At 51.2% G+C, this 27,534-nt stretch overlaps 1 protein-coding gene across 5 annotated transcripts; it reads right to left on the bottom strand.

The window, feature by feature from the left end:
- GNG12 (G protein subunit gamma 12) lies at positions 1-26,695 on the bottom strand. 5 transcript variants are annotated; one of them, XM_072866401.1, is made up of 6 exons: positions 23,784-23,839; positions 20,311-20,399; positions 18,203-18,260; positions 17,481-17,580; positions 2,157-2,273; positions 1-1,102 (listed from the first exon to the last, which is right to left on the bottom strand). In XM_072866401.1, exons 5-6 carry the CDS (start codon positions 2,250-2,252, stop codon positions 977-979), a joined length of 222 nt encoding a protein of 73 aa, XP_072722502.1. In that variant the 5' UTR covers positions 2,253-2,273; positions 17,481-17,580; positions 18,203-18,260; positions 20,311-20,399; positions 23,784-23,839; the 3' UTR covers positions 1-976. The 5 variants fall into 5 exon arrangements, with proteins under 5 accessions (XP_072722502.1, XP_072722501.1, XP_072722504.1 ...); XM_072866400.1 differs by lacking the exons at positions 20,311-20,399; positions 23,784-23,839 and adding an exon at positions 26,619-26,695; XM_072866403.1 differs by lacking the exons at positions 20,311-20,399; positions 23,784-23,839 and adding an exon at positions 25,883-25,906.
- Between the last annotated feature and the right edge of the window lie 839 nt (positions 26,696-27,534).

The following is a 27,534-nucleotide window of genomic DNA, read 5'->3' as shown; positions in this document are numbered from 1 at the left end:
TTGATGGAAAGGCCCTCCAATTATATCTGCATAGCCACAATCTGGATAGAATTTGGCATTTTTCCCCTTTAAAAATGAATTTACAAGAGTCAAATTCTGACTCCCTGCACAAAATATAACTGGGACTTCGAGTGCCAGAACCATGCCTCCAGCTCCGCACAAAGCCAGGGCAGTACTAGCTTGCAGATTCTTTTGACAGGGTTTTTTTATACTAACGCAGATTTTTTTTAATTAGAGACGATAATTCAGAGAAGCAGGATCGAAGCTGAAAATTCTGCTTTTTCAACTCCTCTTGAAAAGCAGGAAAATAAATCCGCAGATCTCTCATTCTTGACGCTTCAGGTTTTACACTTAAAAAACCTCTGTCAAGAGAAGCCAACGCAAGGAAGGAGGCAGGCATGGCTCCCCGGAGTTCACCAGCACTTGCTACAATCATTTTTCCAGGTAGCTTTTGCTAGATAATGCACTTCTAAATGCGTCCATGCATAGACACACGCTACCGACACAGGAACACCCCCCGCCCCCCGTACATAATTTAAAAAAACCCCCAACATGTAAACCCAACGATGTTCAATCAGGTTTCTACAGCTTTGCTCTGCCAGCGAAGCTCAGGCAACTTTGGTCTTGTTCGTGTAACTTGCAAAGTGAAACGGGGACCCGCTCCCGCAGAGGCCGAGACCCCCGGCTCGCCCTGCCCGTCCCACCGCAGGGATGCCGGCGCAGCACTCGCGGGCTCCACGCCCGAGACCCCATTCCCTTGGACAAGAAAGAAGTTAATTCAGTTTGAAACCTCGCTTCCTAATAAAGATAGGGAACAGAAGAAATGCTTTAGAAAGCTTAAGAAATCGGTTTATACGCTTGGTAAAAGAACGGCCGCTCTTACACAGTTAATAGCTGGTACCTTACAGAGTATTTGCCTACATGCCCGCCGGTGGCTGGCTTTGCCCAGGAGGGCTGCGGAGGAGCTGCCGCTCTCCTACAACAAAATGCAGGTCTTCTTGTCCTTGAAAGGGTTCTCAGAAGCGGGTATGCCCATTAGCAACGGATCCTTCTTGGCGTGTTCTTCACAGTAGAGCATTAGGTCTGCTGATGCTTTTGACACCTGCAGAGGACAGGGGAAAAAAAAAAAAACCCATAAAATGGTATTTCCCCATAATCGGTAACGTGATCAAACGTGCTGAGAGCTGCCGGTGGGTACAAAGTCCTCGAGTGGGACAGGAGAGGTGCTTGGAGATCAACACGCTCTCGCGGCCCGGTCTCCTGCGAAGACACGCTGCCACGGGATCGCTCCGGCTTTATCTGCAGGGAGGAGAAAAGGACGGACCCCGGTGCTCTTCGGGGTTAGTTTGTGACACCAGGCAAAAGTACAGCTCGGCTCCTACACGGCTTCTACAGAAGACTAAAAACAACCAGGAGAAGGTTCAAAATAATACAGCAGGTTCCTAAGGAGGAAATTCTCATCTATAAAGCTGGGGACAGTAAACAGAAGCGTCCTCAGACGACTAGGCGTTTCGGGAACGCTGCGCAGGGTCCCTCCTCGCGCGGCCCTGCTCCTGACCCCCGTCGCCGGAGGAAGGGCACCGCTGCTCTGCGGCTCTGGACGTCTGTTCTGCTGGCCTTCAAAAGGGCTGGGCAGCAATTCAAGCAGCCCAACAAAATCCGAGAAGGCAATTTTACTAGTGTAGCCAGGATCTATCTCTGCTAACTGGAAAAAAAGTTTGGTTTCTTTTCTGCGTTAAGTTAAAGGAATCCAGTTTCTGCTACCGTCTTTTTTTATAACGTCCCTACACAGTCACCTCCCTTGCAGACACAGCATTCAGCCAGCCGAAGGGTGGAACAAAATCACACAATTAACACAATATGCACGAAACTGGAAACTCATACCTGCCTTCTGTTTCACACATTTGATTTGCACTTCATATTTTGCTTCAGTTCTCCTACAAATCCATAAAGCACTGAGCTACCTGAAGATACTGCTGGTAAGTGGCCACAAGAATTAGATCTATTCAGATTTGTTGGGCTGAAATGTAAATGTCATGTTCGGGGGGGGGGGGATGAACTGTGGGCACACACACACTCCCTCATCTTACCACCCTACAGCTGGAAGGGGGAAAAAAATGGGGGGGGAAGAGGGGTGAAGAAGGATGTGCTCTTACCTTTATTCTTTCTATTGAGGCTTCTATTCTTAACTGCTGGACAGTCCTTCGGGCCTGGGCTATGTTGTTGGTCGTGCTAGCTGTTTTGCCAGACATTTTCAGTGAAGCGGTGAAGCTCTGTTTTGAAAGACAGCGGGTTACTTTTCCAGAAGGTGGCACAGCATGCTAAACTGCTTTTACACAGAGGCAACCGTGACATGCTGCAAAAAGTGCTTTTATTTTTATTATTTCGCACAACAGGACTGGTCAGCTGAGAAGCAGCTTGGCAACCGATGCTCTGGAACCAAAACACCCTCCAGAAAAAAATGCTTTGAGCTCTTGTGCACCTTCCTGATTCGCTCTTCCCGGTGCTAACGGGCGATACGGGTTTATCGACTCGTGGTTTTCCCAAGCCGGAGCACGGCCAGCAAAGCACCGCACGCCCACCCCTACGCCTGCCATTTGCACCGGGGCTGGACGCACCACAGTCAGTCTCTGCAGCAGCCACTGCCCCGCGGCACGATGGATCCCGCTGTGTGGGATCCCTGGATCCCGCTGCGTGGGAAAGGCCGGTCACCCCAGGTGCGGCCAGGAGCGAGGAGAGCTGCCGCCCGCCCGCCCGAGCGCCGGGGATGAGGAGATTCTGAAGGGGTTACTGCGAGGAGGAAGGGCAGAGGCACGGACACATCGGACACATGGACACAGCCTGGCCTCTCCGCTTCCTTCGGCCCGCTCCGGCCGGGCTGCGTCGCAGGGCTGCGTCGCCGATCCACAGCGACCCAGCAGCAGCTTTACGACGCGTCAGAGGAAAAGGAAAACAAGGCAGCAAAGCTCAGAGACGCGCTCCCAGCTGCTGTCTGCTCCCATGGGGCCGTATATAGGGGGTGGCGGAAAAAAAACGAGCGGCTGCAGGACTTTCCTTCTCGAGGTAAGAATGCAAAGCATCAATCCTGAGGTGGGGCCGGAGTTTGGATGGTGTCCAGCGAGAAGGGAGGATGCGCTCCGCCGGCCGGTCCAGCAGCGATCCGAGCACAGCTTTTGCAGCTTGACCCCCCGTTTGCAGCTACCTGCGGGATGCCCACGAGCAGCACGAGGGCAGCACGTGTCGCCGGCTTTCAGGGGAGCCCAGCCCGTGCCGGGATGCCACGTGCTTCCTTGCGACTTGGACCGAGGAGGAAGACATGCTCCTCACCCCACCAAAGAGCAAGGAGTAAACCAGGATCGTAGGTGTGCGACTGTATCCAGTCAAGGAAGACAGCCCGCGTGCCAGCTCTGACTCCAGAGCAGATCCCAGAGGACAGGCAGCACCAGAAAACAACTAAGGGTCAGTTTTGCTGGTGCTGGCACTGCTGTCCCCGAGCAGCTTTGCTGTAGAGCAAAGACCCGAACGAGGTTCCTTCATCACGTTCACAAAAGTATGCTCAGTTGCATGCTATAAGTCAGCGCTCCGCTGGCATTTACACCAGAAAACCTCAGCTTCTTCAGCTGTACGTAACTCACACGGCACGCTCGAGCCTGCCCTGGCTTACGGGACCGCCACAAGCTGTCCCTTTGTCCGTGCCACGCTGAAGGCCCCCTTGCCCCATCTCCCTGCAGCATCCTTCCTGCTGCGTGCCCCTGGCATGCCCGGCCGCTTCTCATCCCATGTAGCCATTCAACCGCTGCTGCTGGAAGGAAACTACCCGTGCATGGAGCAGCAGGAGCAGGGAAGGGCTGCAGACCAGCATCACGTTCAAAAAAAAAAAAAAAAAAATCCTTACAGGCATCGCAGCAGCAAAGAGCTCATTGCTAAATTATTCAGGTACCCAGGGGTTCAAAGAGCAACTGGTTTAGGACAGCCCTAGCCTGGGAAACTGTCCTTTCGGTGGCAACCCTTGCACGCAATCTTTAGCGGGACTGTGCACAAACCCTGCTGTTTGTTTTCCACAGATCCACCAGAATAATTGGCTCCGTGGTGCCGTGCTTAAATCATTTATTGCACTACAGGGACTTGAGTCCAATGTAGCTGCATGTGACCTTTCCAAGTGCTGCACAGAGCGTTTCCTTGTAGGCTTCAGGTTTCTCATGCCTCGACCTGGGTAGCAGCACTGTTCTTCCAGCCGGTGCTCGTGCATGCCCAGCTAGCCGGGAACGGCGTCATTTTGCACCAAGTCCCCATTTCGGCACACGCCATCATTTCTAGGCTGCTCAGCAGAATCCAGATTTTCAAAATTTTTCTCTCCCTCTGCAGAAACCAGCCCTGGGTTTGAAGTTCACCCCCGGTGCATGTCAGGCCAATACAGCCCCCACCAGTGGAGCGCACCCACGGTAGATGTGGGATGCCCACAAAACACTGCCACGCACCCCCCGCTCTCCTCCGACAGCAGCGCAGGCACCCGTGGGTGCTTTCTGCTGGCCAGGAACCGTGCCCAGCCAGCGGCAAGCACCCTCCGCACGGCATCCTCAGCCTTTTCTGTTAGGAGCGATCCACTGACCTGCGCTCCCCCGGCACCGAGTGCGGCTGGCTTTCTCTGCAGCCCTGCGATCTACCGGCGAGAAGCACCGCAAGCGGTGTGCTAACTGGCATTTCACGCCTTACAGCTCACGGCTGGCTTCTGCTGCTCTTCTAACATCCCCGCGGTGAATCACAAATGAAGCGACCTGCTGGTTTTCCCTTCCTTGCAAGGGCTTTGGGCAGAGTAATTGCCAAGCAGCAGGTAATGCCTCCTGCTCACGCACAGGTAGGAGGGACATTCATAATCGACATTAGGTATCACTAAAAACTTATTTCCTGCAACAAATATTAAGAATCTCTCCGATCTGCATGAATGGGAGTGGCCATATAACAGCCCCCTCTTCAGCTCACTGGCCTACTTTCCCAGGAACTCTTTGCATCCAGGAGCAGGAGACAAGCATGAAACCCAGAACTAGTTTAAATGCTGCATATACTCCAAATGACCCATCTCAGGGCAAATCACAGAAGGTCTTTTGTAATTTCAGGACCTTTAAACGTGTGCCAGTTCAGAGATCACAGCTCCGAGCAAGCGCCCTGCAGCAGGCGAGGCACTGCCCATTTCAGGGACATGCTGTATCTCAAGCGTCTCCCTTCCTCTCCTCTAAATATTGCCACCCGGGGCTCCTGTATGCAGCTACCACGAGTAAAGCTGCAGCAAAGTTAAGGAAATTTGAGCAGAGCAGATGCCCGTGACACGGAGGCCGGGGAAGCCAGGCTGGCAGCACACGCTGCCGGCTGACTCACCCCGGCTGCGCAGGAGGGCAGCTTGTAAACCGTGGTTGCTTCACCTCCGCAATAGCTGGGTCAGTAACCCGAGCCTCGGTCTGTGGCAGTCATCCACTGCCCCAGTTCCCCACCAACCCCTCATCGCCCCAAAATTTCCCCAAAGTTCCCGCCGTGCTCCAGAGAGGTCACCTATGGACCGAGTTGGACGTGATTCACTGCTTACCACTCCTGAAAGGCAATTAATGCAAAATTTTAAAAAGCCAACACGATTTTTTCCTCTGCAAAGCAGCGTTCCCTCTATGGCACTGTCTTAACCGAAGACACAGGCACTCATCCTCACTCGGCACCTACCGCCCCGCTGCTCCACGGTGCTGCATTCAGAGCAGCACGAAGGAAACGAGCCAGGACTGTCTGCATGAAAGCAGCTCATCCTCCAGCCCTGCAAGCCTCTTCCAGCCCTCATTTAATCCATGCACAACGAGGCAGGAGGCGACAAAGCCAAACCGTGAGTCAGCGCAGGGCAGCTGAGACACAGCTGTGACCACACAGGGCCGGGCAGCACCGGGAGCACCAGCACGAGCAAGCCCATGGACCCCGCTCCCAGGAACGGGTGCTGGTTTTGCTGGAGCGGGGCTGCCATCTCCCAGCGCTGCTGTCTACTTACCGGGCATGGAGTTTTGGGAGCAGCGCTTGCTCTAGGGAGGTGTGAAGTCTTTGCACGCTTCGGCTGTGAGGAGGAGAGTTAGAGACGCACGGGTGTCTGAAATACCCTCTCTATCAACATCCCGGCACAAACTCTCAGTTACTAACCTAGATCCACCGTATTACAGTCGAGTGATTGCTAATCACGGAGCTGTAACATCCTCCAGCAAGTACACAGTGTATGCGTCCTGAATTACTAATATTTGTAGCACCCAAATATTAAAATGCATTTTGATGGCACATTTAGTGATTCAGTCTGCAAATTACTCAAGAGAAGGAGCGCTGACTGACACAGCATAAACACATTTGTCTGGAAATAGTCGTAAATCTGTCCAAAAAGGTTTAATAGTCAGATGTTTTGCTTTATTGCTGGGAAAGGGCAAGCGACTTGGAGCATGTTTCTCATTGTAAGTGATGATGAGAGGTGTTCGTTGAATGCATGTCATATTATTTGCAAAATACAAAGTGAAAACTCTCTGGAATTCAAGGCAAAGGCTGTGGTGCATTAACCACCTCCGGCATAAGCCCTGCAGTGCCGTGACACAGACAAGAAGATCTTTTCCAGTTCAAGTCAGTGATGACCAACTCAACAAGCAGGAGAGGCTTACAGCACGCCGGGCAACGCAGGAACGCTTTGTGGGCTTCACCACAAACACAAAGCAGATTTTTATAAAATCAGGTGAATTGCCTCACATCCCGAGGAGCAGGCTATGTTTTAGCTGATGTGAATTGGCAGGGTCAGGACCATATCCAGGGCTTGGTGCCACAGAGCGGGGGACACGACGGCCGTGGGGGACCCCCCATCTCCTCCAGTGCTGCTGCAGGTCCCGTTGGCCCCAAGAGCATGGCTGTTTTGCAGCAGACCTGCACGCGGATCCTGATCTCTGCCAGCCGCTCACCGGAGGCAGCGAGGACCAAGCTGGAGCTCTCGTGACTCTCGACGGCAGCACCCGAGCCGGGACACGTGTAAGCTCTGCTGGTAAACCTGCTCCATGATTTTGCGATGCTGTCGCCAGACAAATGGAGCCAGGAGACCTGCGCATCTTGGCACACCGGGATTGCCCAAAGAGCTGCAGCCTCAGATCCAACGGATAACGCAAGCAGGCTGCACTCCACAGCACCGTCTGCTCATTTCAAACAGCATTTAGAAACATAATAGGAGTCTTCTGTTACTAGACTTTTGGGGCATTTAACCTGACAATTTGAGGAATTTAATTATTGCAAAGCTAATCTTAAGCTAGAGTTCCTAGAAAGGAAGTTTAAAAGGACACAGATTTTGAGGTTTTTGTACAATGCTCCCTGCCTTTGCTGGCGTGCCACGAGAAGTGGGCAGGGGGACAGCTGCTCTGCTGCCACAGCCCCCTTCCAACACACAAAAATAGCACCTGGACCCTGTTCTGCTCAAAGCCATTAATACATTCAAGCCCAAATTTTGAGACTCCTTCCCACTGAAAGCAATTGATTGCGATGGGGAACTACCAGACCGGGGGCTTTGTTGGGTTTCCTTGCCTAATCCTGGCACTCGCTTAGGCTGCAGAGTCCAACCAGGACTTCTGCTCAACATATAAATGAGGTTTAACTCATTTGTAAATGGTAACGGGATCATCCTTGCAGGCGGTGCCTCTGCCTGCCCCCCAGCACAGCCCCCAGGGCTGCTCGCTGCTGTGACTCCCACCCTGGCACCCAGCGCGGGGCTGCAGGCCGTGCTCCCAGGTAGGCAATGCCATGCCTAGGTGCCCGAAGCAAGGCACAGCTCGCTGAGAGCATCAGCAGCCCTTCCCTGGGCCCAAGGAGAGGTGCTGTGCCGTGTCTGGAGGGTGTTCTTGCAATGGGATTGTAATTCCTATGAGAAGTCCTCCCGCATCAGCAGCGGCTTATGAAAATGACCCTGCTCCTGATGGAGAGCGAGTCCACGGACACCAGGTGGGAGACGTGCAAATACAAAACGGCATCTCAGCTACGTGGCACTGAAATGGTGGAAGAGGAATTTGAAAGGAATTTCTCATAATTTAGAGAAGATAATCTTAAGAAAAGATAATAGACTATTGGCTACTTTGGGAAATTTACTCTGCAAAGAATACAGTGAGAAATCAGAAGACCCGACCTTTTGGGTGTTTCGGGTTTGATCAGAATAAACCCACAGGATCAGAGCACTGTGTTCACCCTGCGCTCCCTGCTCCCTCATCAGAAGGCATCTGGCCAGAACCTCTGCAGGACCCTGGGGCCGAGGTGGCCGACTGACTCGTGAAACAGGCACAGGCGCGCTGAACCCAACAGCTTCGCTGAACCCAACAGCCTCACTGAACCGCATGTACCGCCCAGAAGGATCCGCAGAAACAGCTGCCAAAGCTTCCCCATACCTGACAGGCTCACACGTTTGTGAAAAACGAGAATTCCAACCAGGAACCTCCAACATGCGCTGTTAGAGCTGATAAATGCAGCTGCTGAAGTTGATAATGAACTCTGCTGGTGCACTGCAAACTGTGAGTGCTTTAAAATAATCATCGCTGGAATAACAAGGACCTGTTTCACATGGATACAAAAGAAGCACAGATCCACTACAAACTGAGCTCAAACTCCCATTCCAGACCCTGCAGTTTTCACTTACTATATTGAAAAACTACGGTGTAAAAAAAATAAAACAACCCAAAGCAATTTATTTTTATAAAGTAATGCACGCACCTCTGAGAAGATAGGGATCAGCAAATGTTGAACTCTAATTTTAGTACTACTTTTTTTTTTTTAAGACATAAGGTTAAAAAACAATTACTGCAGAATTAAAAGATAAACCGTTCTCCTCTCATTTCGCTGGGGCAAGCCTAGGCTGACTTTGTTCAGCCTTCCCTTCCCCACCCCGAAGCCACAGCCCCAAACCCCCTTTTGCCACCGGAGCAGTCTGAGTTTCTCTGGAGTCCCTTCCCATCCTACATGAATGACCTCGTTAGGAAAGTCTCAGTGCTTACTTTCCCAGCTGGTTAGCTTTGTTAATAAATTAGATGTTTAAAAAAAAAAAAACAAACCCCAAACCATAACATTTGAAAATTAAATTGCTGTGTTTCCTCATCTTCAAACAAATATAAGCAGCATTACTTTAATAGTCCTCCTAAGATTACTAAATCTCTTCTACAGAGAGATTTACAAACAACTAGGTCATCACGCAATAATACTGTTTTCCCTCCAAGTTCCTGGCAACTTACGCTATTAACTAAGCCGCTGCAGCCATGTCGAGACGCAGGATTTCTCGTAGGGTACACTCGATTTCAGACAACAGCAACAAACTGCATAAAACTCTGCAGATCTATATCGGGGGTGTACGCAGTTCTGCAGAACTTGGGATTTCGTGCCCTCGGAGCCCGGGGCAGGGCTTTCTGGGACAGGGGTGTCTCCAGGGATGACTCCCAGGAGAATTAAGTCACTATCTAAAGAAAAGAACACTCAGTCGGGGAGAGCACTGCTCCAATTTCTGGGAAACAAGCCTTCGCATTCAACGGGCAGCCCTCAACCGAAAGCAAAGACACCCCGAGAGCCGAACTCACCCCATCGCTTTCCTCAGCAGGATCTCCCGTGTCCCCCAGCACTCACACTCACAGCTATTCATTCGCTACTAAACAGACCAAAACCAAAGCTCCAACGAGTTTTTCAGTTCACCACCTAAGAGAAAACATGGCCGGTGTGATCTCATGCTGTTCTAGGCAGGAGGCGAGCTGCAGGTCCCCTGCACTGCTGCTGTAGGAACACACAGCGAGTAACAACCTCGGTCCCCCGCAAGCGATAACGCTGAACGAGGGCTTGTCAGGCCTGAGGTTGACGATGACAGAGATTCCCTAACGCCAGAGCAGCTGCGGGCATGGCTGCAACTCTCACTTGTCTCTGACTCACAACCTAAAGAGACACAAAATCATCAGTCCCACCAACAACCTTCTCTGGCCATCGTGCGCAAGGCAAAGCCTTTCTGCAGAAAGTGCTCTGAAAACATGAACGGCTATGTTTAAACACAGACAGAGTATGTTTTTTCCAGCTGTGCTGGCTGGTCTAATAAAACAAGCAAGGTTTTGCGCCCGTACTTCACGTCGGCTAGCGAGGAGCTTGCAGGTTTGCCTGCCTTCCCCAGCTACACCACCCCACAACCCTGCCCTTCGGTCCCCACAGCTGCAAGGCCACTGCCGCAGCACTGCGTTTCTTGTGTGAGCCAGGATGAGCTTGCTTTATTTTCAGTCCCAAGCACATCGTGCAGCTTCCATTTTCCCCTTCTTAATAGAAGGAGACTGCAGGAGCAGAAAGGTGCGGAGAGACGGACGACTGGAAGAACAGTTTCCATCGCAGCAGCCATTAACCCTGCCGGGACCCCTCGGCTTCCCGCAGAGGGGACCGATGTCCAGCCCACGAAACACCACGGCACACACTTACCATGTGCTCGCGGTCACCTCTTTCCCTTTTTCACTGTTCATCCCTACCCCTGCTCTGTTTGAAAGCTGTCAGAGGTGAAAAGAATGATTATGGGAAAGGTACTAATAACGGGAAGGAGCAAGGCTGCCCGCCCTCGGCAGGGACTGCAGCCTTGCAGAGGCACGTGCTGGGCCAGGGCTCTGTAATGAACAGCAAAGTCAACAAACGCACGGAGCAAATATGCCGGTGGGAAGGCTAAGCTCATCCTTTGGGGAAAATAACCTTTTTGCACAGAAAACTGAGGACTTCCATTTGTTTAGAAGAGGAGGATGCTCACCAGCTGCACTTTGCCAGGCAAAGGTTCAACCGCTAAAGGCAAAACACATGAAACTTCCAGTACACTTCACGCAGGGCATACACCTGCATTTTTTTCTTTCTTATAAATAACAACAAAAACACCTACAGACAGCCCCTCTTCCCTAGAAAAACCCTGTTTTTCAAGGCCTTGCCCAATTTCTTTCTGCAGGCTTTAGGTAACGAGGCTACAATGCAGCAGGCGCTCAGAACAGGACCGGAAAATTAAACACCAATGCATCTTGTCTTACGCTTTTAGATCCAGGACTGACAAACCCCTGACGAGTGATGTGTAATTAAATCATCAGTGCTAAAGTACTCCGGGGAATCGCCCAGCAGCTCTGCCTTGCAAACAGTTCTCTGTTCGCTCGAGTAGGTAAAGTCAGCTTATACTGCAGCTCCGCACCCCAGCTAGCAGCGGAATAAAGGTTCAAAGGGTTCAAAAAAAAGGGTCTAAAGGTTCGTTACTATTTCTCTTGAAGTAAAATAGCTTTGAAGTTGAATAACCCAAAACTGTAGATCAATGGAGCGGATTGAACAAAACACAAAACAACACTAAAAACTATGGCATCTAAAATCGTACAAGATGCACATGGCTTTAACACACCGTCAGCCTCTGGTCTTCTGGGGAGACAACCCACAGCTGGGGGTGGGCACGAATCTAACGTTACAGCTCATCTGCAAAGGCGAGTTTCTACGGCATCTCCTTTTCCAAGCCACTGAAGCCGTGCTGTGGGTGATAAGGGCTCCTCGAGGTGGAGATGCCCTCTGCGCTCTGTTCTCGGCGTGGGGGCTGCAGGGAGGCGGCAGCACGGCAGGCTTCAAATTCGTCAAGGAAACAGCGGGCAAAGAAGGACACGAGCAGTTCCGAAACCAGAAAGGGATGCCAGCCTTCCCGGTGACCCCCCATCCCTCTGCAGCACGCTGCCGAGGGCGCTGGCAGAGGGGATCTCTCCTCGCCAAGGGCATCGCACAGCACCCACCACCAACGGCCCTGCAGGGCACCAGCCTCTGCTCGGGTGACCGTGGGCCCGGGCGGCTGCCCCCGCCGCACCCCCGTGGGACAGCGGAGCGTGCACCCCAGGGAGCTGTCGCTGCTGCTCCCGTGCCCAGCGCTGAATCACTGCCGGGAGCTCCTCCAGCTTGGAAATGTTTGGATGCTGCTGCCCACTTGAGCCTGCTAGAAAAAAAAAAAGAAAACACCACCACGGAAATAATTTTGCTTTTCTTAAAAACACAATGGGGAAAAAAGAAACAAACAAGCAACCTGACAAGGTCAAAGCCAGAAACCTCCAAGTGTTTCTTTTGCTTTTCTGACAAACCAACCCCTTCATACATCCCTCACGGGGATCCAAAGCATGGCTTTGACTAGGCGCTCGGGCACACAGCAGCGCGGCTGCGAGCCCGGGGCTGTCTGTGGCCGGGTAGTCAGCCACGAGCGTTTTATCAACATGAGAGGCGCATGCTTGTGCCTGGGCTTGGAACCATGGAGACGCACTGCACCGAGGGGTCCGATGCACGGCACCGAGGGGAACAGCAGGCCAACGCGGGGACGGTGGGAGGCAAGCTCCTTCTGTCTGCACGGATGCCTGGCCCCTCGCCTCCCAAAATGAGCTCCTGCACTCTGACTGAACCCAGGGTGGCAAATTTTTTCTTACCCTGAGGCTGGACCTTTGCTAGGCCAGGTGTGAAGACAGACCCCTCGCGCTGCTGAGCGCCCGGCGCAGCAGGATGCAGCGTAGGACGGAGCTGCTCAAGGGCTGGGCCGCATTCAGCCCAGGCTCCTCGCCTCTGCCCTGAGCTGGGTACCGAAGCTAACGCCAGGCACAGCTGCTGCCGGGGAAGCTCATGCATCCCACGGAGCTGCTCAGCAGTGCCGGGTGGCCTTTGGGCAGCATTTCTGCTCCAAAAACCAACCATAACCTGGTACCACGGGAGCTCGTGTTTATGGTGCCAGCGATTCCACAACAAATGCTGCAGGTTTACAAGTGAAACTGTCCCCAGTCCTGCAACCTCCCCGGTCTTTGCTGAAACAATTTTAAGCTTGATCCCTTTTGCATATCGCCACCAACAACAAAGACTCTGCCCGCCAAATTACACCAACGGCTCCCCACGACTTCACAGTGTTGTCCGCAAAGACATTTTGCAGTGTCCGTCCTTACCAACACTGTCCTCCCTGGCACCCTTTCACCCCCGCTGCCTTCAGCTGGGACTCTGCGACCAATTCGGTAATAACACAGCACCAAACCCCAAATCCAGCTGTCTCCTCTTATCTACTTACACTCTCCAGAGCTAGCAGGAATAAAAAGCCAGGAGCTTACTCCTACCTCTGAAGTCAGCAATTTTGCTTCTGAAAATACAGAGAATAGATTTGTTGGGCAGGAAGGTGGCATTTTTATGGTTGCTTTTCTGTGCTTACAAGTTTTGCTTTTGCTCTATAAAGCTCCTCGCTCCTCCCGAGGCTGAGCCGTGCCATTGCCCGGAGCGCAGCGGGGACAGCACAGAGAGCTGCCACCTGGGGCTCATTGCCACCACCGGGCAGGGGTGCTCCTTCCTCGGTGGGGTGACCGCCTGACCAGGCAGTGCTTTGCAGCCCCTCTGCCCCTGCGCAAAGACCCTGTCCCACTCCTGATGGTGTGCAGCACCTCCTCTCCCACCTCGGCACTTATCCGGTGCGACTGCAGCCGGACCTTCAAAGGAGCCGCCTGCCCTGCACCACGCAGCCTGGCAGCGGTCTGCTTCAGGGGGAACGGGCGCTGCAGGAGGCAAGCCCCCCCTTCACCCCCAGCCTGGTTAAGCAGGACACCATGCACGGGCTGGGAAGGCTGGAAGGAGCAAGAAGGCAGCGAGAGGGAGAGGGGCTGCAAGCAGGATGGAGAGGCACCAGCAGCTACAGTCGAGGACAGTCCTCGTGGGGAGCAGGGAAGAGGAGCTGCAACAGTCCCTGGAGGGGTAGTTTAAGGAGGGGGTGATGCCAGAGCACCTCTCCAGCACCTGGGATATGACTGTGGGCTACGTGCACCACTCACTACGTGCACCAGGCGCAGCGGCAGGGTGTGGGGTGTTTTGGTATAAGGTTTCCACGGGTTCTCCGGGTGCTGCGAGTGCTTCTGCACGTGCCGCTTTCCCAGGCGCTTGTGTGGGAGCGTGAAGGCTGGCGGCTGGTTGGGACTTGAATGCTGGTTGTTGGTTTTCCTACAGGGCAGACATGGCTGCTCGGGAGCAGGCTTGTTACGACTTGCAGAACCTAAAAACTCTCCGAGCCCAAGCCAAGAGGCCTGACGCTGGCATTAAAAGCCATAGCTGGGTGCAGAAATAAACAACGCTATTCTGAGGGTGTATCGTAGCACAACCACGTATGTCAGTGTACAGAAACATGGTTTCACGTAAGCATCAAAAAGTCTCTGTCATTGTGATATTTCATGGCCTTGATTTTTTTAACGTTTAGGTCCTCGAGGGAAGAATCTGCTGGAGGAATCTCAAAGGGCCTAGCACTACCTTCAGCCAAACCACTCGCCTCTTTGTGCTGGAGCAGGCCTGGAGGGGAACAGCATTTGCTGCAGAGCATTCAGAGCCCCAGCAAGTGCCGATGCGTGCCCCCCCAGATCCCGCATGCCCCAGCATGCAGCGGCACCTTTCCACAACCGCCCGGCAAAGAGGATGCCAGCTCCCACGGCCGGCTGGGAGAGCATGCTCTCCTCTTCCCTGCGCCAGGTCGAGGATCCCAGCGTAGGGCTCAGGCTGCTCCTGCCCTCCCACATGGGGAGGCAGGGGATCCCCAGGCCCCTTCCCCAACACCATCTTCTCTTCGCTGCGCAGTGGGACTGGGAACAGGCTTTTTGCTGCTGCCCAGTCCCTGGGAGGTGACCTGCAGGGAGGGTGGGAGAGGCACAGGGTCCCCGATAGCAGCAGCAGGTGGGACAAGGGTGCATTCAGGGGATGCCTCTGCCCACCCAAAACCCAAATTGCCCTCGGGGGTGCTTCCTCTCGCCCAGCATTGACCATACAGAGTCGAAGGGCCTGAAGGAGGTGCCTCGGGTTGGCAGGACAGGCAGCAGGCCCAAGGATTTTATAAAGGACTTGGGAAGCCAGGATGCGTATCGAGTGTGGAAAGAGTGGAAGGGTTGGTGTGGAGGAAGCACAGGGTGAGCAGCCCTGATCTGTCACACCTGCCAGGCATGGCCCAGCACACACCGATTCCTGCATGCATATAGCCACAGCACCTCTCTGGGAGCGCTCTTTATCACATCCGCACCTTCAAAGTAAATACTACAAAAGTTATCCACGCTGATCTTGCAGAAATGAGGATCCACTGTCCCAGATGTAACCCTAATTAGAGAGCACTGGAACGAGGAGCGCATGTTCGACACTCCTCCTGCTCCAACCGGGTGCTCTGCTTGGAGAAAGAGACAGTACCTCCAGCAAAACAGCCCCTTCCCAGCTCACCCACCTCTCGCGCCTGCACAGGGTGATCCCATCATCACAAAGCTGCACCTCAGCCAGCACTCTGCTCTGGTTATGCAGCTAACCTCGTTTTTCCAGCAGTGGGTGCAGCCAAAGAGAAAGCCGGTGGTGGCTGGCAGGGCTCCTGCCGCCCTGGCCCCAGCACGGGGCCGTGCTGACACCCAGTGGAAACCATGGCGAGACACCCGGCAGAAGGAAACACTGCCGCTGAAATCTTTTTTGCTCAATCTCTCATGCTAGTGAATAGAATGGAAAATAAAACCTGGTTAGTAGGAAAACATCGGAGCCCTGCCCTCAGCAAGAAAACAGAATTGAGTAGTAAAATGACATAGGGATTAGAGATGCTTTCTGGTCATTTCTGTCCTTATGATACTCATACCACACCCAACAAAAGGAGAGACGAGGTTGTGCGATACGCCAGAGCTTACCGGGAGGAGAAGGACTCCGAGACGCTTGTGCACTTTGCAGTACTGAACACAGTACCTGCGATGCAAACTTCCCAGGGAAAACGGCAACCATGATTGCCCACAACCTCCCCGCTGGCTCTGGGGGTACCACAGGGGGCTGCGAGCAGCACCCTGCTCCTTCATCCTCCCTCCGCACAGCCCCAGCCAAGGCCTGGATAGTTTTCAGCAGCGAGGCTGTGGCTGCCAGCTGTGGTGCCTGCACTAGCTGCCACCGCAGGGACCAGCGGCCAGGGGAAGGTTTCTACTCCCACCTCCACAGCTACCACGAACTAAACTGCTAGTAGCAGCAGCAACAGTGATGGCTAGCTGATTCCTGGGAGGTGAGGACGACTTGATTTTTAAATAGGTATCAGGCAAGATTTACAATCGCAGCACAAATATTTTATACACACTAGAAAAAGTTTGGGTTTGGTAAAAGAAAACAAGATCCTCCCCAAACAAAAACAATTCCTTTGCATATTCAAGGATCACACGATTACCATGCACACAGAAAAGTGAAACAGCTGGCAGCTGCACTACTTGCACACAGTGTTTTTTGTGAAGGACGTGGATGCTTTGGGATGCACGCCCTGCACAGCACCACAGCTGAAGGGATCGGGGAAACTCAGGCGCGCCAGAAGACCCACCTTCTGTTTTGCCGGGCATGGCTGGACACAGAAGCTTCTGTTCTGCACAAAGTCGCTTGGTCTTTTATATAGTCTGCACAAGTACAGATCTTACACACGACGTGAGCTTGAAGCAACCACAGAGATGGGGTTTTACACGTCAGAGGTATAAAAGCGAGGTGCAAGCAGGGGACCAGCATGCCTCAGCTCTGTTCAGTCTGTTTGCCTCTTGTTTGGATCACAGTATACATATTAGCAGATTTCAAAACCACTTTTACAGCAGAAAAGATACAGTACAACAAACTCTACTTCCATCTGTATCTCTTGGAGAAAGTGCAGTAATGAGGGCTAGGTTAGCGATGGGAAGTCTGGGCATGCAGAGACACCTGCTTTCCCCAGAGGCGAGCAACCTGTCAGTGCACATGGAGAATAAAAGGTCCTTAAAACACAGAACACCAATTTGTGATGTTTGCTTCTTCAGAGAATTTACACTTGAGAATATTTAGAGATTTTACGGTTGAGATTTTTTTTTTTTAATTATAAACAATGCTGCCAGTGCCTTAATTAGTCTTTCTAAAATGTATAAAGATCCCAAATAATGTGAAATGAAAGAAGACAGACAACTCTCAAGATCTTCAAATGGATCTAGCATTCTGGGTATTTAACTAAGGATGTGTTCCTTCATAACCTCCATTTCACAAGTTATCCCAGTACCATCCTGCTGATCAAAACTGGACTACAGCTACATTTGATTTTCAAAGTCAGCCTCCATACCCGTGATCCTGTCAAACCCAATGTACTTGTTGGGAAGCGAGTAGTGGAAAAACCTGATTTTATTTTCCTCTGCATTTTCTATGACTTCACTTTTTATATCTTCAGTACAAATGAAAGCCATGAAAACTGACTTCTAGATCAAGGTTACTTTGAAAAACGTCTGAGCAGTATTATTTTAAAGACATCGGCCTGAAGCCATTAGTAAAGACAACCTGTGCTCCCTAACGAACTGCGGTGCAGTTTCCCCACAGAAGGTACCTGTTTCTCCCCAAAGGGCGCTACCCAGCTAACTCACACCAGAAAAGACATACACAAACTACAAAGAGACATTTGCAAAGAGACTTTTAGTTGTATCAAAATCAGTTCATCTTACAGCATGTAAAGCGGGAGCGGTCCGTGATTAAAGCACCAGACTGGGAGTGACGAGATCCAGCTTGGCCTCAGGTTACGTGACCTTCAGCAAATTCTTTAGTCTGAAAGAGAGATAAAGCCGAGGACGCTGGTGGGAGATGCTCTGTGAAGAGCTCTGTGGTTCTGAGCTCAAAGCCACTAACAGGGTGCAAAGTATTTCACAAGCTTCTTGGCTACATGAATTTATCAAAGTACCTATTTTAAGGAAGGGGCAAATACAGGAAGAGGAATTTGCACTCTGAGATGGTCAAACAATATACAATAACACAGCAAATACAGAAATTATGAAGACTTCCACGCTGCCACTTGCTAACTGGTGTAGTAAACAAGGAAAAGCCTAATTTCCGTGGGAGAAGCAGACCATTCAAAATAGCGTTTCTGCCCCTCAATATTCAATGGGAAGGCGGTCAGGTAGCTAAAAGGGAGGTGAATGAGTGTCAGCAACCACTGCTGCTAATGCCTTAGAGAACAGGCAGCAGCCAGCGCTGTACCAAGCGGCAAGTGCAGAGCCTGCCCGGCTGCCACGGAGCGGGTGCTTTCCTTGTGGCCTCTCCTCCATAAAGCTGCCAAATATTTTGTATTTGTTCTACTCCAGAATAAAATTAAATCACTGGGGTTTGGGACTTGTCATGCTGCTTTATATTTTGCATGAAAGAAAGGAACAAGCGTGTACTGGAAACTCACCTACATAGGCAGTCTTGCTACCTGTCCAGCTTGCTTTGATTTTATCGGTGTAATGATCCTGAAACAGAGTAAAATAAAAATTGTTAAGTACTTCATAGTGCAAGAAAGCCAAAGCTAAGAAGGGTTAGCACTTGTGGTTTAATTCTAGTCACAAAGACTACAGTATTTTGAAATTGGCCTCACCAAAAAAAAAGTCTACCTCAAACTTCTCTTATGGCCAGCTCCCCGATTTCCCTTCCCAAGGATACGGCCACAGGCGGCCAACTCCCTCCGGCCACCTCCTAAAGGTGAATGAAGTCAACAAGTTTTCGCAGCCTTTTTGCCTCCTCACTGCCACGACAGCTCCTTCTGAAGCCCATGCTCCCGAGACAGAGGTCCCACCCAGACCTACAGCAGACGAGACTGAGAGGCAGCTATTAGAAAAGCTACGGGCTTTAAAACGAGTTAAACTACTCAGGGTAAAACCCTGAGCAGGTTTACATTAAGTTTACATTAAGTGCCAGCGTAGCCGGTGTTGGGCACATGTATTACTTTGCCTCCTGTAGACTCCCCTGAGATGTAAGCCTCCACTGATATATTCTAGCAGCTGTGCTTAAACCCCAGGAGAAACAAATCTGAGAGCCCACATTTCCTATGGAGGCCTTTACACACTCAGAAAAAAAACGCTGGAATTTGATCAATCCTAAAAAGTCCAAGTTCCTGCACCAGATACTGTTCACTGTTGCAAGCCTGGCAAATCCCGAGCACGCTATATTTAACACCCTTTGTAAATTTTCAGTGTGCAAAACGCTAATTTTAAACTAAAACTATACAATGACAATTCAATAAGAGCAGTGTTTTTCTACAAGTTTTGGTCATGAATGATAGTGGAATTGGGCACCTGATATGTACAACTCAGCACCGCTAAGAACAGAAACCAGTGACTGAAGAACACATGGGTTTGTTTGAAAACATCTATCTATAATACAACCACAAACCAAGCTGGCTGCCTTGATACTATGGGCAAAAGAAAAGGTGATAAAAAACAGAAGGTGACATGCCTTCTGTGCTAGCTGGAGGGGGGACTTTATTTACAAATAAAGTTGTTTGTCTTTTTATTTGCATTGCTTTGCTCCTGCATGAAGCCCAAGGGCGTGCACATGCAGTGCAATACACACAGGTGTGCAAATACACATGTCAAGTTCTAAAACCAGCACCTAATAATCTAACATTGACTGGTAATTGCTATGTTAACCTTTCCTGTGATTTATAATGCGTGTTTATATACCTTTGTATCCCTGCAGAGACACCCACTGTCAAATACGGTGCAAAACACGGATTATATGCACCGGGCGTTTACTAAACTGGCAAAGCAGCTGGGGCACAGACAACTCATTAACCAGGGCACAGCAGGATCCAGAATCGCCACCGACACTTTTTGGAAGAAAAACAACCGTCATTTGCCAGACGGCCGGCGGAGATCTGGCACAGAGCCCTGGCACCGCTCAGTAACCGGCCAAATAACGCAATGAGCTACGAGATTTACCAGCCCCAGTACGCATGAAATGTAGAGCCAATTCCCGGCATGCTAAACCCAGAGTGATGCACAGGGACAAAGCGATGGCAATGACCACCAGCGGGGACAGGGTAGGAGCGGGAGGCTGTTGCCTTTTGGCTGGCACATGGCAGCACAGAATGACCACAAAAGGCTTTGGCAGAGGGGCTGGGCTGCAGCACACAGCCCCCAGCCTTCCCCAGGCAGCAACGATGGGGTCAGGGGAGCCAGAGCAATTAAGTTCCCCCATTCCCAGGAAACAAGGTCGGGGGGGGAAGCACTGAAAGTTCCCAAGGGACGGTCCTTAACAAGGCAGAGAGGTGCCGACTGCCATGGGCTGGCAGCATGGGCAGCGTCCCCTTTATAAATCACGGGCTGCTGCCCATGTTCGAAACGCCATCAAAATTTTAATAGCTGTTGTTAAAAGTCATCGTATGGAGTAGGAAAATAAATTGTATTCAAAAAGAGACTGCCTTGCTGCAGCCAGTCCTTGTTGTCCCAGTTCCAAGCTTGTGCTTTTCACGTACAGCAAGGAAACAAAAATAAATGCAACACGTAACTCTCCTTTACATACGTGTGACAGCTGCGCTGTGCAAAATACAAGTTCTAATGGAAAAGCTTCTGCTTTGCTTATCTGTGCACGTCTCACTCCGGTCACGCACCCTGAAAATTGTTAAGGAAAAGTAAGAAAAATTTTAATCTATTGACTTCTGCTTCCTGATGGAGATCAAAACACATAGTCAAAACAATCTCTTAATGCATCTAAAAAAAAAGATATGGCTCATAGGGGCTGCTTTCCACCCTAGAGCCATAAAGACTTGATATTCCTGCCTAATCAAAGCTCCTATCAAATTAGTCATAAAAACCCACAAACCCGACATTACTAGCATAGTTTGAGGCCGGCGTAATCCACCCCCTCCGAAACCCTGCTTAAGACGTGCTGCATAGCTGGGGTGTAAAGCATTCAGAGGTCAGGCCATTCTTGGGAAGGAATAAATCAGGGAAGGGCACATGGGAGAGAGACATGAGGAAATACCGCTGCCAAATGGGTCCCAGACCCTCCGGCCAAGGGCAGCAGCCCAAGCCCGGGTCCTCCTGCGCCACGGGCCCCAGCAGCCAGCTCCAGCTGGAGCATCCCTGCTTTGCAGGGCAAATCCCCTGCAAGTTTTACAGTAACATAAACCAGATTTGGCTGGGAAGAAGATGGTCCATCTCCCAAAACTGTCATCAACGCTTTCTGCTTATCCCAGCTCCAAGCTTAGACCAAAAAGCCTAATTTTTTTTTTTTTGGCTTGAATCTAAAACAACAGCTGAAAATGTATTTTGGGATCTGCTCAAACTTATTCACAGCAATGACCGACAAAACAGAGTATTTTACTTATAATGGCACCAACTTTTACATTTTTAGGGCAGCGGCCCCGGTGGTCTAACACACACTCCAGACTGCTGCAAAAAAACAAGCAACAGGAGAACACACCACCTTTTGCACCACACCTTACAAGAGTAAGATGATGCAGGAAAACAAGAGTTTGGCTGAAGGATTATGGTTTTTCATTAACAAAAATAACAAGCTCTTTCCATTTAATCTTTCATTTCTGAGCCTTTGTGTTGCATTTGCTTAACTTCTTCCTCTGCAGCACAGACGGACCCTTTTCCTGGCAAACAAAGTTGGACATGCTTTTGGAATTATTTTGATTCAGAAACAAGAGCCTCCTGGGCTTCTGCAGAACTGCTAGATGACTGCAAATTCATATTTCATGCTGGTTTATGTTCACCTCGAGTATTTCCTACAACAGTGTAGCTTTCCAGAGAGGATAACTTCTTGCCAGCTGTGCTGGTGGTGATTAATAAGGACAACTGAAGAGCGGGATCAAGAAAGGAGAAGAAGATAATCAGTGGAAGATTTTGAAAACACATGGAAAGCTGCACCGTACTACGGCACAGGATCCTTCACAAGAACTTTGTTTTTTTAACACAAACTATAATGAATAGCCCTGGGACAGAATTTCTTGCACTTCACTGTGATATGGCAGCACACAAAAAATAGCGTAGATGCCTTTGGTATCTGCTTGATTTTATTTTTAAAAACAGAAAGGAAATTTTCTTCTGGAAATACTCTGGCTATTCATCGAGATGACTAATGACATGGCAAAGAACCTTTTTTTCTTTTATTAACTGAAAAGGTATACACAGATACATCTAGTATCTCAGAACTGCAGACTGCACCGGTTGCTGAGAAAATTGAAGCCCAAAGACCTAACAACAGAGGACAGAAGTCTAAACATATCCAACTAGGGACAGACAGCTCAGGAAAGGCCTTTCTGGAGACAGACTTCCTACATTACAATAAATTTTAAATTAAAACTCCAATTTATGAACAATTAGAATGCCTGTTTCTGCCAAATGAGCCCTCTCCTCTGCAGGGCCACCCTTCCGCCACCACCGAGTCCCCACTTGCAGAGCTTCCCAACCCTTCCCGTGGCGGTTCCTGCTCCACAAGCCAGACCCACAGCACCAGCTTTCACAGCCATGACGGTTTTCCCTGGTTCTCAGCCCGTATTTTCCCTTTCTAATGATATCCACCCATCCCTCATGAGAACATCCCGCACCTACCCTTACGCTTCCCTGGCACAGAAGCCCGGTACAGCCGAAGGAGGCTGCACAGGCAGGGAGGGCAGTGCCGAGTCCCACGGCATCATCTTATCAATGATGGAAACTGGGAGGGAGGTTTTCTTGCTTTCCTCAGCTTAAAACACCAGAAAACTTTTTCTCTTCCCCATGGTAATCCTACACATACACACCCCCCACCCGAATAACACAGCCACCCACTCTCTTATGCATTTAGCGTCGGCTTTTGAATTGCCCAGTTCTTGCCCCAGCAAGGGAAATAAGTTATTCTGAATATCAGCACCTAGCTGCATGGCTTTCGCACAAAGATAATTACCATTGCACAAAGATAACTATCATTTAGAGAGCAAGATCAGGCAAAATCTCTCCCGTGTGCTCCAACTGCCTCTGCGCAAGGAGAGGTTACGAATAGCGAAGGGATGATTCAACAGAGCACTGCCGGCATCAGCCTGTGCAGCTGCCAGCGCAGCCTGGGCCGGGGAACCAAGCTGTCCCCCTTCCCACCATGGCAAAGACCGGCTTTGCCGCCTCCACGCTCGGGAGAGCCAGCATTGGAGGATCGTTACCCACACGGTGAGGAAGGGCTCTGAGCAGATGCCGTGTGTCACAGCACAGGCACAGCAGAGGGAAGCAGTAAGGCTCAGGTCATGCGTACATCCAAAACTAAAATGTGCCAAGAAGTAACCTGTCCTTGTACGGCAGGTTTGTAAAGACACGGGAGAAGGGATGGGAAGCAAAATGGTGTAAAGAAATCGAAGAGCAAGCCTGGTTCCTGCTTCAAGTTGAGCTGACTGTTTAAACATGAAGGAGACGACCCCAAGCTGATGCACGAGTCCTGGGTGAGCCCATGGGAGCCAACATGGGGTACCACCCTCGTGTGGGGGCTCGGGACCCAGGGCATCCCGGAGCTCACATCCTGCAGCCGTTAGCCGCTGCAATACAAACAACCCTTACAACACACTTTTTTTTCTTCTTTTTTTACTCTAACTCCATCACATGCCAAGACGCTGATACAGATACAGGAAGCTGAATATAAACACATTGCCTGCTTTACCAAATATTCAAAGGAACAGAACTAAAAATACACGCTCGATGGTGTCCCTGAACATCTCAAAGCTACGAACCACCTACACCCACACTGGCAGACTATGCTGCCCAGGGGCCCCCCCAGGAGCCCTGGAGCTTGCGGACACAGGGTACACTGTACCCCAGGTCTCAGTTTTAAGGACCTTCTCCCCACGGACGCCTGGCTGGAAGGGGGCCGAGCTGCTCCGTAGTAACGAGCGCTATGTCGCGGCACATGGGAATGCTGGATCCCCCCAGGCTGCATGCCTTTCTGGGGGACGGACGTACCCCTGTCGTGCTCCCACCTCCCCTGGGTACCCCCACCGCTCCCTCCACCTTCCCGCTTCTACCTACCTCCGAAAAACCCCACAGAGAATCCTACCGTAGCTCAGTCACCGAGGACTTTGGTCACTACCCCTGCTCTTTCTGCTACTTCTCATTAATTCTTGCAAAATACAGAGTGAAAACTTTTTGCTCATGTCATTGGTATTTTCTCTTCTCCCTCCCTTCTACATTCCTCTATAGGTTATCGCTGAGAGCAGAAAAGCTGTGATTTCTGAAGAGACCACAGTGTTGAAGGCAGGATGAACATTCAGGTTCAGAAAAATGAGGTCTAGCTGTGTAATATTGCAAAATTCAGAAAATAGCTGCACGATTCCAGCAGTGATTAATATGGAGCAAATCCCAAGAGTCATCAAACATCTGCAGCTTCAATTTCCCAAGAAACGGAGAGTCCACAACTACTTTCAAGATTGGGGGAACTTGCTTTCTGCTTCCATTAAAGCTAATGAAAGCTTCACTACCAATTCCTACCTCTGCACAACGAGGGCAGAACATGAGACCCACGGGCCCTACCCATTCCTATAGTTTTTGTAAGTGCAGATGAATTTGCAGCAATACAATCCTCCCAGGAATACTGCTCCATAGCTCAGCCAAGGTTGTGGTGGCATTTCCCATACTAACTATATGTTGCTTGGAAAGTACTTCTCTCCGTCCCCGTGTGGCCAGCTCCTGCGGTAATCTCTGCTCTGGCACAGGGGACAAAGTGAAAGGGCTGAGGGTGAGGATTTATGGGCCTGTACCACGAACTTCTGCAGTAATTTGAATTTGCTTTTGCAACGGAGCCTAATCAAAGGATGATGCATCAGGGTTTGGGAAGCTGTGCCCGGGAAGGAAGCACGTTCCCACCCCGCAGAGCTGTCATGTTTAGCATCTTCCACAAGAGACTCAACATTTCAGCAACACTTGAAGGGACTGTGGAGCCATCACCATGCTATCCCCATGTCTGCATCTCAGACCTCGCGGCGCTGCAGAGAAATTCTCGTGAATTTGGCTCAAATATATCGAGTCTTTTGAGGAACAGAGCCTAAGAAATTAAGAACTGTCAGTATTCATTAAATAAGTTATTATATAGCCACAGAGACCTATATCTGATACAAAAGAAGTATCTGAAACCTACAACACAACTCGATATTTGCATTAAAGTATAATGCCAGCGAGAGAGGAGAGATGCTGGTTCTGACCAGTGGTGCCTGCTGTTTGGGAGCCCTCAGAAACTTCACCAAATAGCAGGAGAGCTTAATTTTTAAATGAAGCTGGGCGATTACGCAAGTGAGCTTGACCGCAGCACTAGACCCCATCCATTGTTCTCCTTTAGAGTTTATTTGCCGCTTTAGTGCTTGATTAAAGATATCCTCAATGACTGCAATATGTTCAACGCAAGGATGAAATACGGGATTGAGAAGTCATTAACTGCATACTAATCCCTCAATCTCATTTAGTGCTAGTGGAGTAGCATAAAATGCTACTGCTGCCCAGTACTCACCGTTTACTCACAGAATTTTATTTCTAAACCAATTTACACCAAGATAAATGCAAACAAGTAACTTGTCACTGATGCTGTTAGCTCTAAGTCAATAGAAATGCAGGCTAATAGCCTGAAAAATTACTGTGAATTCAATTTGATATGCCATACTAATCAAATTGTTTTCTGATCGTCAGAACTAACGAGGCCCAGCTTCCTACGTATTCAGCCTGGCTTCCCGAGCCCTCCTCTGCCTTGCAGTAACCTCAATGTCTGCCCCATCGCGTCTGCTGTGACAAATCCCCCCCAGCTCAAAGCCACAGGCCGACGCACGTCCTGCTGCCTTTCTTCCAGCAGTGACAAGACCCCAGCGTCACCCACACACCCGCGGCGGGGTCAGCGCCAGCGAGGGGGGAAGGAGATGGATGGGCTGAGACGGGCATCAGCCCAGCGTGGGTCCTCCTTCCCAACAGCACCAGGCTAAAAACACAATGTACACGCCAGATACCCTTTTCCCCCCCGAAAAAGTAAAGAATTTAAGCTTGGAATAGAGTATTGTGATTTAAAAGTTAAAGTAAACTTTTTCCTGCAACAGGGCGTGTAATCTTCTCAGTATCAGCGTGAAACCTCCTCGAATAATGACGCTTACCACTAATTAAACTCCTTCCCACACTAATCCCACAACTCCTCGCACATGGGAAACTTCCTCCGTCAAGCAGAGCGCGGCCAGCGGGGCCGAGGAAAGCCCATTGCCTGACGAGTGGGAACATGAAAACAGATTACATGTTTAAATGATTTAAAAAAAAAAAACAGATTAAAAGTTTAAATGATTTCTCTGAAGGCTGGGGCTGCCCCTCTGCAGGCTCCTACTCCCAGCCCTGTGCATCCACCACTGCCATACAGAAGGTCTGGACGGATGGAGGCGGAAAGGCTGTGTGCTGCTGGACAGCCCCTATCTCCAAGAGAAAGGCCTGTTTTATTGTTTTGGGGGGTTTTTTCACATAATTGAGCAGATTTTGTCCCTTTCAGGAGCCGCACGCAACTTGTTGAACCGCATCAAAGCGGCTCCGGGCTGACTCTCGCCGGGACTGCTCCTCAGGAGAGCTAAGGGAGGAAAACAAACAAACAAAAAAACCCCACAAAAAGCCCTAAACCAACCTAAAAACTGCCCGGGGACCGCGCGGGCCCAGCCCGCCCCTCCGGGCCCAGCACCGCCCGCGGCCCACCCGGGGGGCCCAGCCGCCAACGGGGCCCGGGCTGGGGGCTTCCCGCTGCCCCGCCGAGTCCGTCCAGCCTGCCCCCGCCAGCACAGACCCCGACCCGCCGGGGGAGCCCCCGACCCGGTGCCCCTTCCCCGCCCAGGCCCGGCCCGGCCCAGCACTCACCGCCCGCCGCTCCCGTCCTCCGCCCGTAGCCCCGTCTCCACAGGCGACCGGAGCGACCGGTCTGGCCCCGCCCACCGCCTGCGCGCGCCCCGCCCACCCCCGCCCGGCCCCGCCCCGCCCGGCCGGGAGGGGGTGGGCGGGGCCGGGAGGGGGTGGGCGGGGCCGCCCCGCTGCCGGGGGGGGGGCTCGGGCATCCCTAAAATAAGGGTAACACATCAGGGTGCCTGCCTCCCCGCAGCCCCCCGCTTTCCCAGCTCAGGGAATAACCTGTTTTCACGTTAGAAATCGCTTTTCCCTCTTTTTTTTTTTAAGGTAGAATGGCATTTTTTGGCCGCCGTGACGTCATGATGACATAAGCCGTGCTACGTCGCAGCAGGGAATTTATACAGCGGCAGCGCGTTGGGTGCCTTCGGATCTGGAGAGCTGTAGCATCTTCCCTGATAAGGCTCCAGGACCGGTACAGCAAGCGCGAACACTTTTAAGAAAGATTTTATTGATATTTTCATTTTTTTTAACTTTTTCTTCCTGAGCCCGAGCGTGCGCAGCCCCGGGGAGCAGAGCACGAAGGACGGGGAATTTTTACCAAAACGCCGTGCCCATTCCCAAACCTCATCATCCACCAAACCCCCCAGAGCCGTACAAAGCGCCTTCTTCCAGCTCTACGGGAGATTGCGCAACCAAATCCGGTCTCTCCTGCTCCGAAGGCCGGATTCAGACCCGCCGACGCTGTTCCCAAAGGCATTGCGACAGGAGCAGCGTGTACCCAGGCGCTGGAGCAGCCCTGGCCCGCAGGGTGCGGTGGCCGAGCATCCTGGACGCTGGTGGCTGGAGCATCCCTGTGTCCCCGCGCCCGGGGACGAGCTGGGCGTCCCACGGGGTTTGCAGGGGCAGAGGGGCCGCGCCAGCCCCCGGGCAG

The sequence above is a fragment of the Ciconia boyciana genome, chromosome 7, assembly GCF_034638445.1.
Source record: "Ciconia boyciana chromosome 7, ASM3463844v1, whole genome shotgun sequence".
Taxonomy (NCBI): Eukaryota; Metazoa; Chordata; class Aves; order Ciconiiformes; family Ciconiidae; genus Ciconia; species Ciconia boyciana.
This window is presented reverse-complemented; position numbering and strand designations above follow the sequence as displayed.

Bases quoted from the DNA above. Each gene is read 5' to 3' on its own strand.
- GNG12 (XM_072866400.1), bottom strand. From the start codon at position 2,252: ATGTCTGGCAAAACAGCTAGCACGACCAACAACATAGCCCAGGCCCGA. The intron at 1,103-2,156 runs GTAAGAGCACAT...TGTCCTCTGCAG, and splicing joins CCTCAATAGAAAGAATAAAG to GTGTCAAAAGCATCAGCAGA.